A 25,553-nucleotide genomic window follows, 5' to 3' on the forward strand; every position below is an offset into this window, starting at 1 on the left:
ATAACACATCGAGAAATTTACGTTACTCCAAAATCGTTGAATATTAAGTTTTAACAAATGAAAGTATGAGAATCCATTTCAAACTTGGTTTGTAAGACATTAGAGTTTATGTATCCAGTTTTGGTTTTACGACGTTTTTTTTTAGAAAATAATGCGAAATGGGTAGTTTAAAAACAGTTTCTAGTTTTTCATATATTTAGTTACGTGTCTAAGTGTGTAACTACCTGCTATAAAGTGCTTTTACACTTTTAGTTTTTCTAATTTATTTTCACATTGATATCTTTAATTAAGTTACAATACTTTTTACCATAAAAATAGTAAGTACCTTCAATATATAGTTTTAGAAGCGTTGTAGTAGCGTATATAGATATATAAAATCTATAGATTATATATATAAAATCTATAGATTATATATATAAAATCTATAGATTATATAAAAAATCTATAGATTATATATAGCGTAGATATATAAAATCGAAAGGTCACTCACTCATCACGAAATCTCAGAAACTACAAGTGCTAGGAATCTGAAATTTTGCATAGGAGTTAGTTGCCGTAGGTACTCGCTAAGACGGGAATTTGTAATATTCCACTTCTAAGGGGTTGTTTTTGCGGTTGAAAGTTTGTATGAAACTTCGTTACTACAAATGCTACGAGTCTCAAATTTCGCACGGACTTCCCTTATAGGACGTAGGTACTCATGGAGACAGAAATTAATAATAAAGCAGTTCACGCAGGCGAAGCCGCGGGCGGGCCGCTAATATGATATAAAATTATCTTGAAAAATTTACTGTAAACGCACCTTTACAGTCGCACGGATGTGCTTATACAACATAATATTGTCTTCGAGGGAATGAAAAATTAAACTTTTTTATTTCTTCACTTCGGAAACGAGGAAAAGCGCGGCGTTAAGATCCGCCACTCAACACGCAATACCTTAACAATTAGGCGAAAAGTGGGGAACAGTAATATTTCACTGGAATAGGAAATATCTTGACACCAGGTTCCCATGTTCCTTCTGCCCTACTATATACGGCAAACGGCGTGAAATTAAAAAAATATAATAATTTATACATCTGAAGTTAATTTTCTTCTAATAAAACTGTTTTAACAATTATTATAAATAAATATACTTTTGTTTGCAATTCGATCTTATTTTTATCTTAATGTACCAGCTTCACGCTGTAACCCGCACATAGCACGGTAGGCAGAGAAAACTTAGTGTTAAGACACTCCGTTCCCCACTTTCTACCGAATTCCCTCGACACCAGAGCGAAGAAATGGATCTTAATGTACCACATACGAGTATATTCTACTTAAAATAACTTAAAAATATTTTTGTTACATTGTCTAGTGGGCCGTCAAATGTGCGAATAGCGCCCTACTTTAGTAAAACCAGACACACTTTCATGTCAAGTGTGAAAATGAGCAAGTCACTTCTGTAGTTTAATTAAATGTCGTCTTTATACCAAAAAAAAATCTTAAAAATCTTTACAATTCTTAAATCTACAGTTACTGATAAGTTCTCATAAAATATGAAAGCAGAATTTGTTTATTTTTATTGGTGGACTATTTATTTAAGCTTTTACGAGACATCATAGATCTACTTAACATATATGTATATGTACACATCTTAAGTTATATATAAATTTAACTACTTAAGAGACGAATTTATTTCATCCATACATTAGCCTTAAAGTCTACTGCTGGACATATGCTCCCCCAATGCTCGCTACTCCGTCCGGTCCTGCGCCCCTTGAATCCAGCGGGTTCCCGCTGTCTTCTTGAGGTCGTCGGCCCACCTGGTTGGAGGGCGGCCTGTACTCCTTTTGCCGAGACGTGGTAGCCATTCGAGGAATTTATTTAATTATGATTAAAGGAAGAAAAGATTAAAATAATTTCGAAATAAGACTTAACATACTTTCGTAATAAGGCGCATGGAGCATTGACCATGATAGTGCAGTGGTCTGTGGGACAGGATCTCTCTTTAAACGTAATGCTTGTGAGTTTGATTTCTACTTCAATTCGGAAACTAAACTTCAAATTGTAATATCTGATGCTGCCTGGTGCAGAATATGGTACGGAACCATCGGTATCGGTTGTTCGCATTTGACCGGTTTTTATTTATTTCTCCGCGCTAAATGGAAATAGTCTTCATATGTATAGTCGCAAACTTGAGCCGAATGTGGACAATGGAGTATCGTGACACTAGAAACTTACTGTTTACTCTAGAAAATGCGTTTTCTTTAAAACCAAAGACAATAAAAAAACTTAGACCTTTAATTCAAGGCATAGACAAAAATTTTTTTTTTTTAATATTAAGATATAGATTAATAATCTAGTTGGTTACCACAAACCACAATAAATCAGTAACTCGGTTATTTAAAATTAAATTACTGTTATTATAATACAAAAATCGATAAATCCCTTTATCTAATGACCGTAGAATTAAATAAAGGTAATATTTACGAGCACGCGACGACCTACATTCCTTTGAAATGATTTTATATTTGAAGCGTAGTGGGTTAGTATATCAAACTTTTTACAGCAATACGGTAAATATTAATTAGTGAGCCGAATTAATTGGGATATGTCCAAGCAATAATATTAATATTTATTACAATATAATATAATAGCCCGTCATGCACAGTCGCGGGACTGTAAAGTGATGGTTCTGGGTTCTATCGCCACTGGAGAGAATGAATTGTTATGTGTTAACATTTTTATTTCTTCGCTCTGGCACCAAGGTAAAAGCCTGGCGTAGACTTCTGTCATTGAACACGCAAAGTCTTGAAAAATTCAGCGGGAAGTGGAGAACAGAGTGTCCTAACACTAGGTTCCCTCTTCCTGCTCTTTGATTTTCATATAAAATGTCCATTACAACATTATGGATTTGTTACATCCAGACTATAATATCTTTAAAGTGGTCAGTCAACGAAGAATGATTGATGTCCACTGGGTTCTTCCGACTTTCCGTGGTGTTAGAAATAAATTGTAGTCAGCAAAAGAAATTGAATTTATCATTAATATTTTTTCTTTCCAAAATATTTGAGGCCATTTCGTTGCGAAAGCGCACAAGCAATAAACGCGACAGGTTGTGGGTTCGATTCTCACTCGCGGAAATAAAATTTTTTTTCTCCATTTAGTATCTAGGGAAAGCACGGCGTAGAGTTCCACTACTGAACAATGACTCTAGAATTCGGTGGAAAGTGGAGAATAAAGTTTTAACCCTAGGCTCCCTCTGCCTACCCTGCTGCTGTCTTACAATGATTCACAGACAAATGTTGTATTTTAACCAAAACATTCTTACTTGAGGCCGTCGTAGCTCAGCGGTACAAGGGTGTGACTGTAACGCGACGGTAGTGGGTTCGATCCCCACTCGAGGAAGTGAAATATTTATTTACGTTTATATTTCCATTTCTTTGCTCTGGAGTCGACGCAATGTCTCCAGAATGGTTCCCTCTTCCTATCCTGCTGTGTGAGGGATACAGCGTGAAGCATTCTTACTTTTACTAAGACAGTAACCACGAGGACTAAACAAAGAGGTGCATATATTAAAATTGCAAATAAGATTTACTATCCGTATATGGACATAGCATTACGGCAAGACAAAAGGTATTTTCACTTCTCTTTACATGTCACGTTCGAATTATTCAGGTACGTTTCAAGTTCAGAGTGAGTTGGCGGTTATTGAAGTTTATATTGTTTAGCGAAAGTTAAGGTCAAACTTTGTTTGTTCGTCCACACAATGAAATTGAGAGTAAGTGTTATTTATTGACAATCGATTTGGTTTTTCTTTTATGTAGGTCGTTTTTTTTAAAGAAATTACGTAGTCATACAGTTAATTTCTTTTGTTGTAAATAATGGAGGCTGTTGTCCCGCAGGACCGTGTAGGTTTGGACCTCACTCGAGAGAATAAATTATTATTAGGCCAATAGCTCGGTGTTGAGTACCGCTACTCATCATTCAATATGTCGAAAAATACGGCGGAAACTAGAGAACGGAGTGTCTTAACACTAAGTTCCCTCTCCAGCGTAAAGCTGAAAAATAATTGGAGTTTTATATAGGTGATTGTAAAACTCTTTTTAAAACCAGCACATATACTTTCTATTTGGATGGAAAATTAGTACTTTCAGCTTAATCGAAACTAGTTTATCCAGTGCAAAGAAAAATTATACGTGATGCGCCATCATAACTACTAGGAAATCGGAAGAAAAATCCATTTATACCTGTAATAGTCTACTTGCGGTTCGAACATGAGTAATTTAATTCGTTCGTCGCCTTCGGCTTTACTTGGACATAGAAAAGTGGTTGTTTATATATAATTTTCCAAGGAAATTATCATTTCAAACTGTTCCTGTACATATAATTTTTATAATTGCTATAATAAATAAGTAATTATTCTATACGAGTACTTGTAAAATTTAAAATAATTGGTTATTTTAAAATTGCAAAATGTTCCAGTTTATTTTTAAATAGACTGTAAATCCGATGTTTATTATAGGTTCGATTTTTATTCTGGTAGGATAAAGTGGCTTCCGTAGCCCTGGACTGAGGCTGTCAAGGAGAACTAGTGTAGGCGGTCCACATCTGCGGGTTCATGAGTTTCTCATAATCCGCTCAAGTCCCCACTCGGGTGGCGTTCCCATGAAAATGTCATCAATGTTTTTTTGTATGAAATAACTATAAATTTTCACTTTTCTTTTATTATCCCCTGTATTTTTATTGTAAGCTATAACTCAGTGCCAAATTTCATAACTGTAAGTCAACGGGAAGCAACCTGCAAGATGTTAATAGAAAATACAGCAAAAACTGTGAAAAGTACTAAAAAAAAGAGTGGGGAACGCAGAATGGCTCGCTACGTGGTAAAACTGCTTTAATATTTCCTAATATACTTTAAAATTTTGCCAAGAAAATATGTATTTACTTAAGAGCAGAATAGTATGTATGTACGTTGTATATGTTAAGTATATGTTAAATATTTTCGCAATAACTATATTTCACGGAAACATACAATACAAATGTGTATAAGTTTGCATGTTATTATGAACACGGTTATAGTCTATGTAAGTATATATTTACATAAACTTATTATTTATTTAAACGAGTTTGTATTGATTATGTATTTAAATGTAATTCTTTAAGTAAAATTTACGTATACATCTGTAATTGTTACAATTTTTATTTGTGTAAACGAAAATCACGACGTTTAAGAAAATAAATACCAATTCAATATTCGTTTTTAATCTCTCATATGTTTAGCAGGAAAGGCAGAGGGCACCTAGTGTTAAGAAACTCTATTATTCACTTTCTGCCGTATTTTTGAGGCGTTGCGTGTTGAGTTGCGGAACTTAACGCAGCACTTTGCTAAGTTGTTGATTCTATCTATATTGTATGTACAGTTGCTATAATTATATCTTAGCGTTAAAATTACCTAACATTAGGTTCACGACTAACATTTCGCAGGAAGCAACAACAGTAAAAGGTAGTAGTAGGTTAAAAGGAAGTAAAACATACATATGGAAAAATATACTTAGTAATACAAGATATTTTATATTTATTATTATAATAAGTTTTATATCTTTTATTTAGTTTAGCTTACCTACACTATACCTAGAGTTAAGACACTCCGTTCAAATTAAGACACTTCCGGTTTCCACTATCCGCCGAATTCTCGATTCTCGACTCTGTGTTGATTGGCGGAACTTAACCGTGCCACGTTACCAGAGGTTTTATTTCTCAGATTAGGAATCGAATTCATAACCGTCGCTTTTACAATCGTACGCCTACGCCCCTGTGCTACTACGACTGTTTTTTTTTTTTTTAAAATTATATAATTAGCGGTATTCAATATATTTAAGAATACTAGGTACGATGCTATGTAACTCTGAACCTCCTTTCACCAAAATAGTGTTAGTTGTTTTTAAATTATCATAATATTTTAATATAGTATTTAGAATATGTAAGGCAATACTGGTTTCTGGGTTAGAGTAAACACAATTCTTTATATTAAAATATATATATTTCTAGTATAATTTGAGGCCAGTCGTGACGTAGGGGCACAGTGTGACTGTAAGCGCGACTGGTTGTGGGTTCGATGTCCACTCGACGAAATTATATATTCATTTAAATTTATATTTTCACTTCTTCGCTTGAAAATGGGGAATGGGGAACTGAATTTCTTAAGATTAGATTCCCTCTGCCTAACCTACTGTGTGTGGGATTCACCACCAAGCTACACGGTAGGGGAACCAGAAATTCATATAGATACTTTCTTCCGATTGTGATTGTAATCTACTTTTACGCCTTGAACAATTTTTTTTGTGTCTACGGCTCTTTTTTCCATGTTATATAAAAGTTAATAGATAGAAAAATATAAAGTTTACAAACAATATAATGCTTGTAATTACGTTAATAATTCAAGAAAATGATATAAAAGACTATCGAGGTTCAATGGTACAAACGTGTGACTGTAAGCGCGACGGTAGTGGGCTCGATTTCCACTCGGGCAATTTATTATTATTCATTAATATTTTCATTTCTGCAGTCTGGTAATGAGGGAAAGCGCTATGTAGAGTTCTGCCAATGTCTCGAAAATTCGGGGGAAAGAGTATTTTAACACCATGTTTCCTCTGCCTACCCTATTACATGCGGGATATTGCGTGAAGCTAATATTTAAACAATGACGTGTTAATCAGTATTCATATAAGTTAAAATATCTTCCATACCAAATAGAATCATGTTTTATGAGTTTGTACAAGTGGAAAGGGGCAGTTCAAAATCAATGCCAACATTACACAGCAAATCTATATTTAATTAAACTTTCACAAACACCAAAACATTTAATAATAATAGTGAAAAATAATCATTCACTTTTACTTGTCAAACGGAAACATTTTAAAAATGAAAACGAATATTCAACAAATTGTTATATTATACATTTATTTTGCATAACAGAACTGGTTTCTAGATTCGAAATGGATACACGATGTTACATCGATAAAAGCTTAGTAATTTATTGGATAGTTAAAAAGAAAAGGTATTTCACATATACGGATATAGGATAATTTGCTACTATTAAATTTAGTCGATATTAGTCGTTAGAATTTTTTTTTTTCATATTACGTAGTTTACATATATGTAGAGAAGAATTTTCACTTTTAAGGCTATTTTAGGGTTCCGTACCTCATACGGTAAAAACGGAACCCTTATAGGATCACGTTGATGTCCGTCCGTCCGTCTATCAAGACCATTTATTTCATGATTGCAACGTAATCAAAAGATACGAGCATATGCATCGATTTTGCTGCATTTTATAAATTAAAAAAAAATTCAAAATTCAAAATATTCTTTATTCAAATAGGCAATTATTATAAGCACTTTTGAATCGTCGATGACACATGAAATTAATAAAAATAATAATAGGGTACTTACCTACAGTTATGAAATTTTGCACAAAGTGAGAACTTACAATACAATTATAGGACAAAAATTAAATTTATAGATATTTCTTAGAAAAAAAAACATCACAAACTTATATTTCTAGTTTATTTTATTTAAAATGAGTGCATATGCCCGTAAACTTAAGTTTGTCATTTTTATAAGTTGTATTTTCCGTTGACCTACTTCTAGAAATTGGTACGGAAGCCTCGGTGGGAAAGTCCGACTCGCACTTAACTGGTTTTATATTTTTTAATTAAGGACAATAGTACGATAAATGGATAAAATCTAACCTAGATCTGGCTTGAGTATGTAATTTTTGCAGCCGCTTTTTGATTTTGATATAATTAATTACTTGATAAACCTCCAATAAATTAATTATTTATTCCCGCAGAGCTTGATATTTGTATAGGTAAAACTATTAGAAATATGAAACGTATAGTAATTTTTTTTTTTGTATTTATACTACCTAACTCAAAATAAATTTAAAATAATACATCCTGTTAAAAATGTACCCACCCTATTTGAAATTAATTTCTTTATAATCATTGAAATTAAAACAATTCTTTATTTTTTGTAATTTATTGTGAAAGAGACAAGGCGTGAACGTAAAAACGATAAATCATTACTCTCCACACGCATTATTTATCAATTTATTGTGGAATTTGTGTTATAAAATATGTTTTTTTTCTTCATGCATTTTTCCGTATTTCTATATTTTTATATTTTCTATATTTTTTCATATATAAGATATAAATAAGATTTAAATAGTCCGTGGTCACAAGTACACTGAGGTGGCATTCGTCTGTTAGTTGACATAATTATTATATCAAACTACCGCCAACGATTTCTTAATTGCCTTGCGTACAGACTGCCCTGGATTCTTGCAGAATGAGCTGACTGTAACTGTAAAAATCGTTGCCTTTACTTAGTTAGGATAAACCTACATTTTACTCTACAAATTATCGTTGTGTGCCGCCATATTCTCCTCCAGAATTCGACGTAAAACTGGGAACGGAGTGTCTTAACACTAGGTTCCCTCTGCTTACCCTGCTGTGTGCAGGATACAGCGTGAACCTGATTTTTAACTATAATTATGGTTTTTTTATTAAATATATGTTATTATTTGGTAATAATAATAATAATAATAATATAATACTTTATTGCACAAATAAGAAGAGAAAAAAAAAATACAAATCATTAGAAACACGATTAACAAGTGTGCAATGGCGGCCTTATCACTAAAAGCGATTTCTTACAGGCAACCAAAGAAAAACGGAAGGATTAAATTTAGAAAAGAAGGCAGAAAGGTGCAAAAAGTACATAAAATATATAAAAACCAATATTCAGAGAACACAAAATAGTTTAATACATACATTTATACATACATATCTACATATATACATACATATCTACACAAATGCCTACATACATACATATATACATACAACAATTAAAGATAAATACATATATAATTATAATATTGTCGTTTTATGAATTGAGTTGGAGATAGTAAAGTTTAAGACGTCGCGTCGTTTAAAAATCCCAATTGACTGGGACCGTCTTACTTCCAGCGGCAACTTATTCCATAGCTTTACTGTTTTAACCGTAAAAGAGTCACTATAGCATTTCGTGTGGCATAGAGGAATTTCGAGGATATGGTTAAGGTGGGAACGGAGGTTTTGGGAATCGAAGGTGTCTGACCCCAGGAACTTAAAACGCTCCTTGAGGTAGGATGGTGTAACAGGATTGAAAAGGATGCTATAAAGAAGAGTGAGGGCATGCAAGTTACGCCTGTATTCTATTGGCAGCCATTTCAGTTGACTACGATACTGAGACACATGGCCATGTTTCCTTAACCCAAAAATAAATCTAATTATAAGATTTTGCAGACGCTCAAGTTTATTTAGTAGTTGCTGGGACAGATCTAAGTAGCATGTATCAGCATAGTCTAGGATAGGTAGAAGGAGAGCGTGGGCAAGAGAGATTTTAGTCTTTAACGGTAAGACGTTCTTCCATCTTCTCAATCTACCTATGGTACAAAAGACCTTACGACTAAGCTCAGATACCTGAGACGACCAGCAAAAAGAACCATCCATCCTGATTCCCAGATTCCTAACACTCTCACTAACCTCCAAACAAACATTATCATAAAAAATTGAGGGTAAAGGAGAACGTAATTTAGACAATTGTTTAGAGCTACCAAATATACACACCCGAGACTTGTTGGGATTGACAGAGAGCCCAAACGATTTACTCCAGGAACTAATAATTTGTAAATCTGAATTAATTTCACTAACCGCATTTGGTATATCGTTTACAGCTGCAGTTGTGTAAATTTGCAAGTCATCAGCGTAAAGGTGGTACGATGATGATATGAGTTGAGTGAGAGTGTTAATGAAAATGGAAAAGAGTAATGGTGATAGTACACTACCTTGTGGGACGCCAGCGTTTATACTGCAAATTGATGAAGCTTTTCCATCAAGCTTGATACTTTGTCTGCGTGCGTGTAGGTAAGAGGAAAACCATTCAGTAGCTTTCGAGGAGAAGTTAATAGATTTTAAAATAGATAATAGAACATCGAAGTCAACTGTGTTAAATGCATTAGAGAAATCCAGCAGAACAAGTAAAGTCACTTGCTGGTGTTCAAAACCGCATCTTATATCGTCGCAGACTTTATTTAGAGCTGTAACTGTGCTGTGCCCAGGACGGAAACCAGATTGGAAAGGAGATAGTATGTTGTTATTGTGTAGGAAAAGATAGATTTGTTCGTGTACAATGCGTTCAAGAACCTTAGATAGGAAAGGCAGTATGGATATAGGACGATAGTTTGAGAAAGATGCTGGGTTAGGTACTTTAGGAATAGGGATCACAATTGCATGACGCCAAGCATCAGGGAATTCGTTATGGGAAAGGGAAAAGTTATAAATATGGCACAGGACAGGAAGAATTGAGTTAAGTGTAAGAAGAATCATGCGTCGACTAATATTATCAAACCCAGTAGCGTCGGATTTAATTGACAACACATGCTTGCGAACCTCCGCTTGTGAAATAGGAGAGAAAAGGAAAGGTTTTGTTGCAGGATTAGATTTTGATGACAAGGAGTGAAGGGTTCTTGCTTTAGTATTATCAGCTAATACATCAGACAGAGGTAAAAAATTTATTCAGCGAGTCCAAATCCGTACAGTTGTTTAAGGTAGCTGAATCATTGGTGCGCCGGTCCCCTATTCCCATCGCGTTCAGAAATTTCCAAGTTTTTGCGGGATTGCTATTGTCAATAGACGAGAGAATAAAATTACGTCGTGCGTCTCTGCAAGCCTTGTTACATCGGTTCCGTAGTGTTTTGTACCTTTGCAGATTTGCGTCCGTAGGATTTTTCTTGTATTTTGACTTTGCAGTATTACGTTTGGACATAAGCAACTTGATATCTGAAGTTAACCAAGGAGCGGGGAGATGTTTTATTTTAACAGGCCGGAGCGGTGCGTGAATATCAAAAAGCTCTGTCAAAATTGAATTAAAAATATTCAATTTGTCATTGATATTACCGGCACTAAATATACAATTCCAGTCAATACAAGCAAGATCGTTCATTAACTTTTCGTTGTCGATGTTATTAAAACATCTTCGCATTACAACTGTCGGCTTCCGTTTTGGTGGACGTATTTTATATGACAGGTAGACAAGGTCGTGGTACGAAAACGCATCAGCTGACATTTGACCAAAGCTTGCAACACGTTCTGTTGATGATACAATCATGAGGTCTAACAAGGAAGGCGCACAGCCAGGAAAGAAGCGGGTAGCGTTCGTAGGAAGAATATTTAAGTTGGCACTGTTGATAATATTTTTTAATCTATTTGTACGAAAGTCACTCTTAATCAAGCATGTGTTGAAGTCACCCATTATAATGGAGTGTCAGCCCCTGGGGCATATCTATCTAACAGATCCTCAAAGTCATCAAAGTAGTTTATATGTAGGTTGGGACTAAAATACACCAAGTAAGACTTTGAGAGTGCCAAAAAGGACTTCTATTAGGATATGCTCCGATGAGTTTGAGTAGGCAGAAGGAGATTTGTGTAATATTGAGAAAGGAATGTGACTGCGGAGGTAAATGGCTACTCCCCCTCCACCCTTCTCAGTCCTATCATTGCGTATTAGGTGAAAACCAGGCAGAGGAAATGCAGTAGATGGCAAACCTGGTTTAAGAAATGTTTCAGATACTAGAATAGCGTGGATATTTTTTAAATTAAATGAGTCGAGCAAATCTGTATAATGCGCCGGTAAGCTTTGCGCATTGATGTGCACAACATTAAAATTTTTAGGGAAATTATTAAACTTGTTTTCAAGGAGGGAGCTAAGGTTGGTATTATCATTAAATGCATTATAATTATTATATATATAACAATTATTATCACCTTATAATGATCTTGCATGACGAAGGAGCAAAGATCAGAAAGTAGATCGTTAACTCCGCTTAACCGTGCTATGTCAATTTATACTACAGTTTAATGACAGCTTTAATAAGAGGTATTGCGGTCTAAGCTTGAGCGCAAAACGATCGATAAATTGTATGTTTCTGTATTATTTGTACGTAATTATTAATTTTTAGGGTTCCGTACCTCATAAAGTAAAAAAGGAACACTTATAGGGTCACTTTGTTATGAGTAAGCTGAAATTAATAACAAATATTTAAGTATAGTGGTCTCTTAAAGCACAGATAACTATTAAAGTTAAATCAACGTGATTAAAAGCTACGAGTATTTAGGTATCGTTTTTACTGCATTTTGTATGAAATTCGTTGCGTGACCTAAACCTGTAGGCCTTCAGTTACGAAATTTGGCACGAAGTGAGAACTTACGATACAAATAAAGGAAAACATCTGAAAAGTGAATACTTATTATATTATAGAAAAAAATCATTATAAATTTATAGTTGTAGTTCTTCGACTATCATAAGTTGTAGTAACGCCTGGTCTATAATGCTAAAATTTGTACGGAACCCTCGGTGTGCGAGCCTGACTCGCATTTGGCGGGATTTTGTTTGATGCTTGAATATTTTTATATTTTTTCGAGATTTTAATACAAGAAGGTATTTTCAAAGGCATCTTTATAATAATAACATATAAAAAAATATTTTCTAACACATTGGATATTGCATAACCTAAAAATTTCTCTTTCAAGATAACCAGCGTGGTCAGTTAATTGATATTCTTTATTAAAGATAATTTAAAGGCATAACTTTCGACAAATTTCTGGTATATTAACTGCCTAAAGGGAATTATAAAATTGATTGAACCTCATCGCTCATCGCTTATATAATCATGGTAGGCTAGTCGTGACGCGGGGCATAAGCGTATGACTGTAAATACAACAGATTTTGAGTTCAAATCCCACCCGAGAAAATAAAATATTCAATATTTCCGTTTTTTCGCACTGGCGTCGAGGCAAAGTGCGGCGTTAAGTTCCGCCACCCAAAACGCAATGCCTCCAGAATTCAGCGGAAAATGGGAACTTCAGTGTCTTAACTCTAGGCTCCCTCTGGCTACACTGTTACACGCGAGACACACTGTGAATCTAAAAAAAATATAATAATTTATATTATCAATAATAATTCGTAGGAATTTTATTAAAATCTGCATAAAATCCACGGTATAGAGCGAAAGCGAGTAACGCGGCCAACATTGAGAAATCTCGTTTATATTCACTAGTTCATGTCAACTACGAGTATTTAGACTTGTTTACATAAATGGCTGACAGCTGTCACCAGTCTAACTAAACCTCATTTATAAGGTTCATAGCTTTGTTATAGTACGACCAACAAGTCGTGACCACAATGAAGTCACCTATAAACGCATGCACAGATTGAATTTGATGGTTTTTTTACTTCTAAAAATGCACAAAAGATCAGTAAACCTAACTTCAAAGCGGCCACGATTTTTTAACCGTACTGTACTTGGCTTACGAATACGAGCGGCATTAACCCCGGCTATTGCCAGGGTCTGCCTTCCTACTCAACCTACTCCACTTTGCACGGTCTTTTGCGTCCTCGGTGGTTAGACCATTGACTCTCATGTCCTGCATCACGACTTCCAACCAGCGCTTCCTTGGGCGTCCGGGAGGTCTCACTCCAGGAACTGATATAGCAAGGCCATACTTTATATATCTATATAATAATCTATTACATTAGGTGTTCGGTGTTCATAACTACGTGTTTTTTTCAGGTATAGAACAAATTACTATACAAGTATACATACAGTATTTAATAACGCATTTATTTACATGAAAATGTATTTTTAATTATCTATTAGGCATTCATTGTTATCGTGTTAATACACAGTTAGTGTTAAACGTTTTTATTTATGTCGATATTATATAAACCTTTTAACTAACAAATGTAAGAGAAACTCTTTTAATAATATTTAATGGATATATAGCTAATTGTGTTTATTTAACTAAAATTTACTTTTTGTGACTGTAATCGAATCCATATCTTTTTCTAAGTAAATATAGAAATATGTTTTTTGTCAGGAAATTATAGGGCCATAAATCTGAGAATATGGTTTGAATTTAAACTCGATATCTCCAAGCGTTCCTGAGATAAAGGCTCTTGACAGACAGACAGACAGACAGGCGGACAACAGAGTGATCTTATAAGGGTTCCTTTTTTCCTTAAAAAGTACGGAACCCTAAAAATAGTCGCGAACCGATTGTTGTCTAAATATATCTATTGATATTATCAGATGTAAAGTGTGGTCATAAAATTAGTATAACATAATATTAAATTGAAAATGTTATTCTAATACGTGTTCGAAAGTTGCTTCGATGCCTTTATCAATAATATTAGAAAATAGCTAATAATCTTTAAAGGATTGAATAAATTTTAATTCCGTTTAGGAGCTAGCGCGCCGATGAAAACAGATATTCTATTTTATTATAATTTTATTGTATTCCTTCATTCCTTCATACATCAAAAAATTGGTGAGCTTAGTGTCTTAACACTGGGCTTTCTCTGCTACATGTAGAATGCAGTGAGAAGCTGACATCTTATATTTGTTGAGACATTAAAAATACATCTACCCTCAATAAACAATAACAAATAGTTCGCGTTTATTTACATACAATTCATAATACTCGTATATTATTTTACGATTATTTCACAAGAATATTCTAATAGCTGTTAGCTGCAACGACAGTGAAACTTAATAAATTTCCGATACGAATCTCTCGAAGTAGGGTAAACCTGTAACTGTACGCTGCGAGGGTAACTGACTACTTGCGGTGTTACCGTTACAATAACCAATGTTGAGCTTTTGATTGAATTCGACGCGATAAAACTCGGTCAGGTCTATAGATAGCATCACATATGGTTTAGGCAATTTTGTTTTTGCTTTTTTATATAGCTAAAATAAGTTAGTGTTAGGGTATAAATGTAAATGTGGGTAGATTTAGGTGAAAAAAAAGACAATAAAAGCAGTGGAATTGTGTCAAACGGACACAGTCGCTCGTAGGGTTCCCCCTCATTGGAAGGTATCTAGTGTGTAGTGTTGTTATTGAGTGATACATGTCACTAATTGTAATTACGTGGAACCTCTGTCCGAGTACGTTGTAAACATATAGACGGTATGTGTTTTTATCGTGTTTATTTTAAAAACGTGAACAGCTTCCGTTTTCTAACATTAGATATATTGTAATAATATTTGTTAAATCAGCCAGGACCCCAATGGCGCAGGGGCTTAAGTGTGTGATTATAAACGACAGGTTGAGAGTTCGATTGCCACTCAAAAAAACCGTTAAAAAAAAGGAAATATCTTCGATCGAATCGCGCTTGTCTGGTTCTTTAATATTAGTATTAACATCATAATTTTAATAGTTTAAAAAAAATTCTAACAGGTAGTTCCGTTAGGCACTTCACTTAGGTAAACAGTGTTTTGACTTTTCAATAGTGAATAACTCGTTCTAATTTACTTAAAACTGTAAACATAAAACACGTGTATATTTTGACATAATTTAAAAAAAAAAAATTGAGGCTCTCGGGGTAGTAAATTATTATTTATTAATATTTTCATTTTCATCTTTCTGACACCAAAGCATAAGCGCGGCGTTAAGTTCCGTCACTCAACTCGCAATGCCTCTAATCTCCTCTAATGCCGCAATGACATACTAATTATCTTTAAACATATCATATAACTAAAAAGGTAATCGTAACTTACCGATTTTTTTAGAAACTTCCTTCTTATTTTCCGCCGAAATCTGGAGACACTGCTTGTTGAATGCCGGGTCAACTCCACGCTTTGTCTGTACACCAAAGTAAAGAAAATTTTAATATTTAATATTTCATTTGCTCTAATCGGAATCGAACCCATACCCTATCACGCTTACAATCGCACACTGTGCCCCTGCATCACGACTGGCCTCAGTTTACTGATTCTTTAAGTGTTTATTGGTCATTGACTTCAATAGTCGATCATTGACTGATGAAACTCATATTTTAATTAATGAACGTACGTGTACAAAGGCAAGGTTTCTTTGTATGTTTACAGATTTCTAAATGTATAGATATTTCTTTTTCTAAATGTATATCTAGTGTTATAACACTCAATTCCCCATTTTCTGTGTAATCATTAGTGTTTACAGTCACAATTTGAGCCCTTGCGCCACAACTGGCCCGGGATTTTAGAGTTATACCTATTAATAATTTACTTTAGTTAAAATTTGAAATGCACATAAAACTTTTTTCATCTTTATTTATTGTTTCAGTTGCCGAGCATAGCGTGCGAGAGGATATCAATATGCTCATAAAATTTGGGCCAAAGGCCCATCAACTGTAGGCGAGGTAACTAACATTAATTATTCTTATACTTTTAGATATAGAAAAACAATATATGTTATTTTATTATATTTATTATTATAAAGAATTAATTTATTAATTATGTATTTACTAATTTCAACTAATTTTGTTTTCTAATAACATTAACACTTTAAAGACAATATCTATATCTACATCAGAAATTACAATTTTGGCCAATTCAATAAAAAAAACTACAGCAATTTTGTCGAACCCATTTTATTCAAACAAACACTAAATGTTAAGGAAAGTTTGCCTAAATACAATATTGAAAACTGCAAACTTAAGTAAAATCAGTTCAGTTGAGTGTAGCGTTGAGTTTCGCCACTCAACACGCAATGCCTCCAGAATTCGGCGAAAAGTAGTAGCGAGTAATAGACTTGTGGTTTCCCTCTTCCTATATCCCGCACACAGAAGGCTGTGTGTGGGATACAGCGTGACGTGAAGCTGATTTAATTGGTTTAGCCTATTCTGAGATTAGCGTGAACAAACGCTTAGACAGACAAACAGATAAAAAAATTAAAAATCATAGTTTTGGGTTTCCACTTTCTGTTGCGCTTCGAATCGACCAGAGCGAAGAAATGGAAACGTTAAATGCTTCATTTGCTCGATTGGGAATCGAACTCACAACCAGTCTCGCTTACAAACACACACTCGCGCCACGACTGGCCTCAGATATATTATAAGTAGTTATAAATATGATTATATTACAAGAATAGGTAGTTGATAAATAACGTTTGTTTTTATAACCGCCTTCGAGGTATGCACTCCCGGTGTTGCGTTCCACGTGAGCACCGATTTACACGCATCATTGACGAGGAATTCTTGTTTATTTATTAAAACTTAGAGTTAAGACTGTTTTACGGTTCATTGGAATATGTGTTGAAAATTTTCATTGTATTGGTAATATTGCATGAAATTAGTAATAAATACTGTTATTTATATGAAAATTTTCTTAGTTCAGTGCGATAATAGCAAGACTTGTAAATTTCTTTCAAGAAGTGTTAAAATGACTAGAAAAAAATTATAAAGAATTAGGTCTTAAGATTTGGAAAATCACAAGTTATAAGTTACAAAAGAATTAAAAAAAAATACAGACAAATTGATAGCCTCCTTTTCTTACAGAAGTCGGTTAAAAAAAATACTGTTGTTCTGTCACAACCAACAAGCCATCACTTAAATTGGATAATGCCTGCGTTATACTCTGTTGACTAATAAGGAAACTTCTTTAGAGCTTTCAGCATAAATACGGTCATTTTGTCTATTAAAATATTGCTTAATTATAAAAAAAACTGTCTTATCCGTGAAAAAAAAAATCCGCTTAAGTAATTATTTTAATTTTCCTACCATATATTTTTTTTAAATTATCAGTTCAAAAATGACCAGAGCGTCTTTTAAAGGTTGCAAGTCCTCAGTTGTCTTTTAAAATACGCAACATGGTTCTAGGATTACGAACAGGATTTCTTCGACTTTCCCTTACTGCTTCCATCGCCTTTTTCTTACGAACACTACGCGGACGGCCAGGTCTTTGTCTGTAACAAACAGGAAGGTTTCATATCATATTTGGCTTTTCACAGCGATTCGGTTCTCTTTAATCCATTTTAATATCACAAAATATTTTACAATATATTGGCGGGAATAATCGTATACGATTATTTCATCGTATTATTTTTATAAAAATGACAGATTCCAAATTCAAAAGTAATATTTTGTTAATTTTTAATTGTAACAGTATTTATGACCAGACTAAGTATAATATTTATTGTAACAGTTATAGCTAATATAATAATTAAATATAATTAATTATGAATAATATTTATAACTATTATCAATATATAACTATTTTATAACTATTTTATTGGATATTTTGTTAATTGAATATCAAATAAAGCGTTTGAACTTGGAACGTTTATACCTAATATTTATAATTTTATATTTTTTAAATTAATGATTATTCTAAATCCCAAATCCAAGTTTCAAATATCTATTTAAAATCACATAATATGAACGCATTATCTAATTCGTAGCCATATTTAAAAATATATATAATTATAACAGCATTAGGTCATGAGAAGATTTAAAACAGTGATACTAGCCAGGTTTTATATATATATATATGTATATGTATATGTATAATACGTTGTTAATTTCAAACAGTGGCATTTTAATTCAGTTCAGTTCCGTTACGTAATTGAGTTTAAAATAAGTTTCACTTTTATTGCGAGCTAAGGGTAATGTGATGCGTTATGTTTCACGCCGCTCATTAAATTACGTTTACGTGTTAATCTGAACAAAGAAATTACTCGTGAATTGTAATTTTTTTTTATAGCGGTATAATAAAAAGTTGATGTAAAAAAAATGGTTGGCAAAGAGTATTTAGTAGTTAAATTTTCCTCTTTTCGTTTCAATTTGAGACACTGTGTTTTGAATGGCATGGCAGGGCGAGGAAATGAAAATAATTCATTACCCCGAGAGAGGATCGTACCCTCAACCTACCGATTATACTACAAGGGTCACTATTTTTTTATAGCAGGTTAGGCAGAGGGAGCCTGGGAACTTAGTGTTAACACTCCGTTCCCATGAAGACATTTCCGTGTCCGACTTTCAACCGGATTCTGAAGGTACTTCGTATTGATGGGTGGATTTCAACGCTGCGCTATGTCTCAATTATTAAATATTTCATTTCCTTTAGTAATGAAACCCACAATCGGTCACTGGCTGCTCTTTTAAATTTATATTACGCACATTATATCTTCGTTTATACATCTATTTATAAATGAAAATTTAATATGTTTTTTTAAGTTTAAGTAATTTTTTACATAATTCCTTATCTTCTTTTAACATTTTTTGTTATACACTAGATGGTAACGTGCGACAACGAGAGTACGTCACTTGGCGGGTTCCACCTCGGCGCTCACGATGACCACCGACCGCGAGCGCCGAGCGTCTCCTCCCTCTCGCTTTACAAGCAGAAGATTGATGCCCTATTCGATGATACGCGGTCCATTACCAGCTTACCACAGTATGCTCCCACCTCGGATACAGGACGAAGAGATAGCAAGGTCAATTTAATTATTTAAGTATTTACAAAAATATATATATCTTCATAATTTTCTGGCATTATAGTAAAAAAAGGTAACTCATGCACCTATTAGCTCTTTACATATTCGTTACTTTAGAGATTTTGTTCGGTGTTGGTATTTTGCGCCGAATTTTGTATTAATTCAACTTAATACCAATGGCGAAATCTAATTTACGTAAATCTAATTTATTTTAAATTTAATTTAATATTTTCAGGTCAGCATAACACATGATTCCAAAACAATATTTGAAGATGAAAACAGCTACTGCCAAAATAAAATCAAAAAAATAAACAATACTGTTCAAGATCGTATAGAGAGAATGTTTGCAGACATGGCGGGAGAGTCTAGACAAACGGAGAGTATTGGTGTGCACTTGTTCAGTGTGCACTATTTAGGTTCAACTCCTCTTCAGAGTAAAGTGACTAGTCTATCTGGCCTGCAAGATCCACTAAGAGATTTATATTTTGCCTACAAAAGTAATTTCCGCCATAAGGGTACTTTCACTGGTCGGCTAGAAATATCTAAAAGTGGTTTAAAAGTTAAGTATAAGGGAGAGAAAGGAGACTTAGAAAAATTAAATCCTTTTCCAACTATAGCGGTATGGTCTGCTGTAAAATTCCTGGTACAACCATCAGACAAAGACCAAAATGAATCGAGTTACGCATTCGTTCCTCTTATCACCGATCCTGATAATATTGACCGGCACGCACTATTTAAAACATTAAATTCATCTGAAAAGAAATATATCCTCTCCCACAACGAAAATTCCCATTCTCCCCTTTTCGCTGTAGTGATGAGGAAAATAGGGGTGGCAAAGCAGCTTGAGTGTCATGGATTTGTATGCCAGAGTACCGAGGACGCTATAGTAATAGCGGCCACGTTATACAAATCACTTATGTCACATATGAGTAGACAAGGCCATAACGATAAAAAACTAAGAAATAGGAACGGAGTAAGCTGCATGAGTGTCACGAGTAGCATACCGGCTAATGATATCCCGATACGACCTCCACGAAAAAAACGCAGTACATCATCCTTAAGCGACAGCGATAGAGCAGACGGCTTTTCTGCCAGCGAGTCGTTTAGTGAAAAATCTAAGTTGGAGAGAACGAATAATGTTCTAGAAAGTTCTCATATAGCTTCATATGAACCCAAACACATCACTGTTGAAGAAGTGAAAGCTAAATTAGATTTAATAAAACAAAACGATACAAGCAGTGAGTCTCATGATTCGAATATTTTAAATAACTCGTGTAGTCCAGTTCAGGTTATAAAAAATATCCAAAGTAGTACCGAATCGTCTGTTCGGAGTAAAGTGTCGGAGAAGATAGAGCTGTTCAGAGAGTTGGAACGACGAAAAGGTATACAAAGACCTCCAAATTTACCACCTCCTGTACCCTCAAAGCCAAATGTATCTACGACTGAGTCTGTTAAGGAACCTTTAAGGAGAAGTCAAAGCGGTAGGAAATCACTAAGTGAATCTGGTGATATTCTTACAAAAGTGGCTATACCTCGCTCAGGAAGCTTTTTAAATGCTGGCGGTTTAACTCGCTACAAATCTATTGGGCAAAGGTAGGTATTATGTTTATGTAATTTTCTTTCTTAAATTTGGTCTAGTATTTATAAAAGATTTACGAATTTATCTTTATTTAACATATATATGTTATAATAGACATAACATATTTAAAAAAAATATATAAAATTTCTTTCCCCATCGCAATATATTAAGCAAAAGCCCGAAGCCAGTTAATATATTCAACTCAATTAACACAATTGTTACACTCGACGAACCAAAGTAAAAATAACGTTAACGAGATCGAATAGAGCATGCTTAGCCGACTGTTTCGACATCTCGCGTGTAAATAATTGTGGTACCTGCTGCAACCGGCATTCCTTTAATCCACTCTATTAATACATACAGATTCAGTATTCATTTCACTATTATATGTTATCGTTTAAAAATTAAAAAAAAATATATATGACCATAATATTTTTAAGGCCGTTGGTGCAGGGGCTCAAGAGTGTGATGCTTATGCGATTGAGGGTTTGGGGAACTCGGGGAAACGAATTATTATTTATTTATATGTTCATTTTTTCGTTCTGGTAACAAGGTAAAGCGCGATGTTGATTTCTGTCACTCCCTGAAAATAAAAATTCTGCGGAAAATAGAGTGGAGTGTGTTATCACTCTCTCTTCCCTCTGCGTCGTCCTGTTAATTAATTTACAATTGTTTGCACAGAACTTTTAATATTTGTATTTGTTTTTAGAAATAATGGGAAAAAAGGCGGTGGCTCACCCCTAGGCTTCAATGAGTTATTTAATGAATTTAAAGTTCAGGAAAACCTGCATTCAATGGACGAAATTTTAAACGCGATAATTGATCCGGAAGGAATGTCTTTTAATGACTTGAAACCAATTTATAAGGAATTCCTACTAAAATTGGCCGTCACGCTGACTAAAGATGAAATCTTTCAACACAGCAAAGCAATAATGAAGAAGCAAAAAAAGAAAATTTTACGTAGAAATAGCACATTTCAAAATAAAAGGCGGAAAATATTTAAAGGTGCGAGCGGACTTCGCATGGTTTTTAGGATGCCCTTTGGGAAGGAATTTCGGAGGAAAGAAAAGAAACAGAACTTCGAAATTCAATCTGTGAAGACTAATTTAAAAGCAAAAGAACAGAATGAGAGTTCCGTATCAACATCTAGCTACGACTTACGACAGTTTCGGCCGAAGGAACCAGAATTTCCAGCACCAAAACGCCAGCCGAGACAAAGGAATAGTAGTAAGAAATCGGAAAGACATGGAAAATCACGAGGAGACAGAACTTCTTCAGAAGATTCAGATTTTTTAACTTTAAGATGTCAGAACAGAAATAGCTCTAGTGGATATGTCTCTTGTTCTGAATGTGAGTCTGAAAGCTGTATAGATCGCTGCTACTGCTCTCTAAAGCCTGATTATAAGAAGTGCTACTGTTCTGAAACTAAAGGGTCAAGGGCTAAGTTATTGGGGAAGAACTGCACTGAATGTTCCAAGTAAGTTTATTTTATTTTACTCTTGTATTCATTTATATTATGGCATTTTTCGTATAGTCTGACATAATTTAAGTTATTAGAAAATAAATTGGGGCCAGTCCAGCGCACCAGATTGTGGTTCTGGTTCTTCTTTCTAATTGCCGAATTGAGTTCTGCTACTCATCAGGCAACGCCTCCAGAATTCGGCGGAAAATAGCAGCAGACAGCAGGGTAGCAGAGGCAACCTAATGTTAAGACACTCAGTTTACCACCGAATTTTGGAGGCATTGCGTGTTGAATGGCGGAAGTTAACGCCGCGCTTGCCTCGACACTAGAGCGAAGAAATGAAAATAAATATTTCACTTCCTCAAGTGAGGATCGAACCCACTATCAGTCGCGTTTATAGTCTCCTGCGCCACGAAAGGCTTCAAAGTTTTAAAAATAAAAATATATATTATAAAATCCATTTCTGTTTCTGTTGTTTTGACAATATTCCATATATAATTTCAGGCCAATATTAGCGTAGCTTTCCAATAGCTTTGTAAGTCGTATATGCAATATTTATGCAAAATAATATGCAAATCGCTAATAGACTTTCACGTGGTAAAGGTTAGAAATATTATTTAGCATATAATTTGTAAGTGCCATTATTATCTTTAACTACCGGTTTATATTCGAATCCCACGCGAACACCCGACGCGACGTGTTTTAGATGAAAGTTGGAATTGTATTAATGGATTATCTAAGGCTTTAACAGTGGTCGTTACGTACTTCTGATTTCCTTTTTATTTAGCTATATGCTGTATCCTGCACATAGTGGGGTATGCAGAGGGAATCTGGGAACCTAGTGTTTAATATTAGGATTTTCGTTCCCATTAAGACATTTCCGTTCTCTAATTTCTGTCGAATTCTGGTGGAATAGTGTGTAAAGTGGCGGGACTTAACGCCGCGCTTTACCGCATTATCAGAGGGAGGAATTGAAAATATTAAATATTTCATTTCCTCGAGTCAGATACGAATCGATTCACAATCTGTTACGTTTACAGTCGCACGTCCAAAATCTATGCATAAATAATCATATATTTTGATTAAGTTAACTTAGAAGCTAGATATTGAATAATTGATATTAATATTAATTTGTTTAATAATAATATTTGATATTTATTCAATATTAATTATTTAAATGTATAAATTAATATAAAAAACGATTAACACAATTTACATTTTTTATATTTAAGTAAGAATTTACGGAAGTCAGATACAACAGTTATAAAGGAGTGTTGTAATTTTCCGTCTACATATTCCTTTCCAATCCATTTCTCACATATAAAAGTATGTTTTTTTAAAACATAATATTGAATAATTACTTATATTACCACTTGTTAGATAAAATAAATAAATAGAAACTTTATTAGGGTGTTTAATAAAGTCCACATTAGTATGTCTTCGTTAGATAGAAATGAAACGTGAGACTAAACAGAGCATAAAACACACGTTGATTATATTAAAAATGTTTTCTTCTAACGCCTTCTTCTTGTGTATGTTATAAACCGTTTGTTTAAATTAAATATAGAAATTGTTAATATCAATTTATTAATTTATTTTATATAGGAAAATTCATAATGAGATCAGTCATGGCGTAGGGGCAAGTGTGTGACTGTAAACGTGACTGGTTGTGGGTTCGTTCCCCATTCGAGGAAATAAAATATTTATCTTAACTTATATTCTCATTACTTCGCTCTGGTGTCAATTTGTTTTTTATTTGAATAGTACTAAAAGAGCAGGTTCTTTATTGAATTACAAAAACCAAAAAGAAGAATTACTCAAACACAAGCACGATAAGCGCGATATTGAGATCCTTGAGGTCTTGAGTCCATGCTTCCTTGATTCCACGCCATGCTTCCAGAATTCGGCGGAACGTTCTATTGGTAATGGAGCCTCTTAACACTAGGTTCTCAGCACATCTGCTGTATTTTTTTTTCTGCATTCTTTGCAAGCTAAAAAAAATAATTACATAAACACCGCCTATGTAAGCTATTATGTATGTAGGTAATAAGTAAAGAAACTTTTTTTACTAAAAAGTTCTCATATTCATTAAGATTTTTTTAGCTGTATCCCGCACATAGCAGAGGGAACCTAGGAACCTAGTGATAAGGCACTCCGTTCCCATTACGACACCGTTCCCAACTTTCCACAATTCAATTTTCTCCACGAGATAAATGATGGCTTTTAACTATGTATATATTCATTTGACTCGCGCTTTAACATTGAAACGTGCGGTGTCAGGTTTATAAACTACTAGTTATTTATATATTGCAAAAGATGACTTGGCAAGTTGTTACTGCGCTTGTAGAGTCAGTCAGTCATTAGAAACGGTTAATTTACTGAATTCCTGTATAGAGTTTGCCTTATACAGTAGATATTTATATTGAAATATATAATGCATAATATTTACGTAACTTAGGCCAGTCGTGGTATAAGCTTGTGAATGTAATGCGAAAGGTTGTGAGTTCGATTTCCACTCGAGGTAATGATTGAATATTTTCATTTCTTCTCTGTGGTGTCGAAGCAAAGCGAGTAAATGAAAATATTAAATATTTTATTTCAGAAACGAATAGTTAAATATGCCGTGTACTCGAGCGGTAATCGAAACCACAACCTGTCGCTTTTACAGCCTCAAGTTTGTGCTCTTCTCTGCGCCACGACTGGCCTCAATAACACGTAGATGTTCAAATGATTTTAATAAAGAATGAGACACACGCGAAATAAAAAACAATGTTATATCAGGAATTATAATGAAAAAAAAAATGGATATATTTTCAATGTCTACCAATTGTTTATAATATTACTAGCGGACGCGCGTAGCTTCGCTTACTTATTTAGGGGTGAATTTTAATAAACCACGAAACGTGTGTTCAATTAAATATTTTTAAGATTCTAAATTTCAAATTTTATAATAATCGGTGGCATTTTAAAGATTTTTTCCATACAAACTCAACCCCTTATTTGCACCCTTAGGGGAAGAATTCTAGAAAACGATGAAACACGTGCTCAATTAAATACTTTTAAAAATCTAAATTTCAAATTTTATAAATATCGGTCCCCATTTAATTTTTTTTCCATACAAACTTTCAATCTCTATTTCACCCCTTTAGGGTTAAAATTTTTCAATATC

The 25,553-nt window shown here is 33.9% G+C and overlaps 1 protein-coding gene across 1 annotated transcript in view; it reads left to right on the plus strand.

Annotated features, from left to right (window-relative positions):
* The window catches only part of LOC146540520 (uncharacterized), a 30,662-nt gene that overhangs the window by 924 nt on the left and 4,185 nt on the right, over positions 1-25,553 (plus strand). Inside the window, exons 2-5 of the mRNA XM_085207160.1 lie at positions 16,194-16,269; positions 19,143-19,343; positions 19,579-20,936; positions 21,632-22,399. Coding sequence (XP_085063286.1) covers positions 19,143-19,343; positions 19,579-20,936; positions 21,632-22,399 — 2,327 coding nt within the window. The 5' untranslated portion in view covers positions 16,194-16,269. The remainder of the gene's footprint in view (positions 1-16,193; positions 16,270-19,142; positions 19,344-19,578; positions 20,937-21,631; positions 22,400-25,553) is intronic.

Source organism: Heliconius melpomene, chromosome 2 (assembly GCF_056956725.1).
Source record: "Heliconius melpomene rosina isolate 202511_hmr_F chromosome 2, ASM5695672v1, whole genome shotgun sequence".
Taxonomy (NCBI): domain Eukaryota; kingdom Metazoa; phylum Arthropoda; class Insecta; order Lepidoptera; family Nymphalidae; genus Heliconius; species Heliconius melpomene.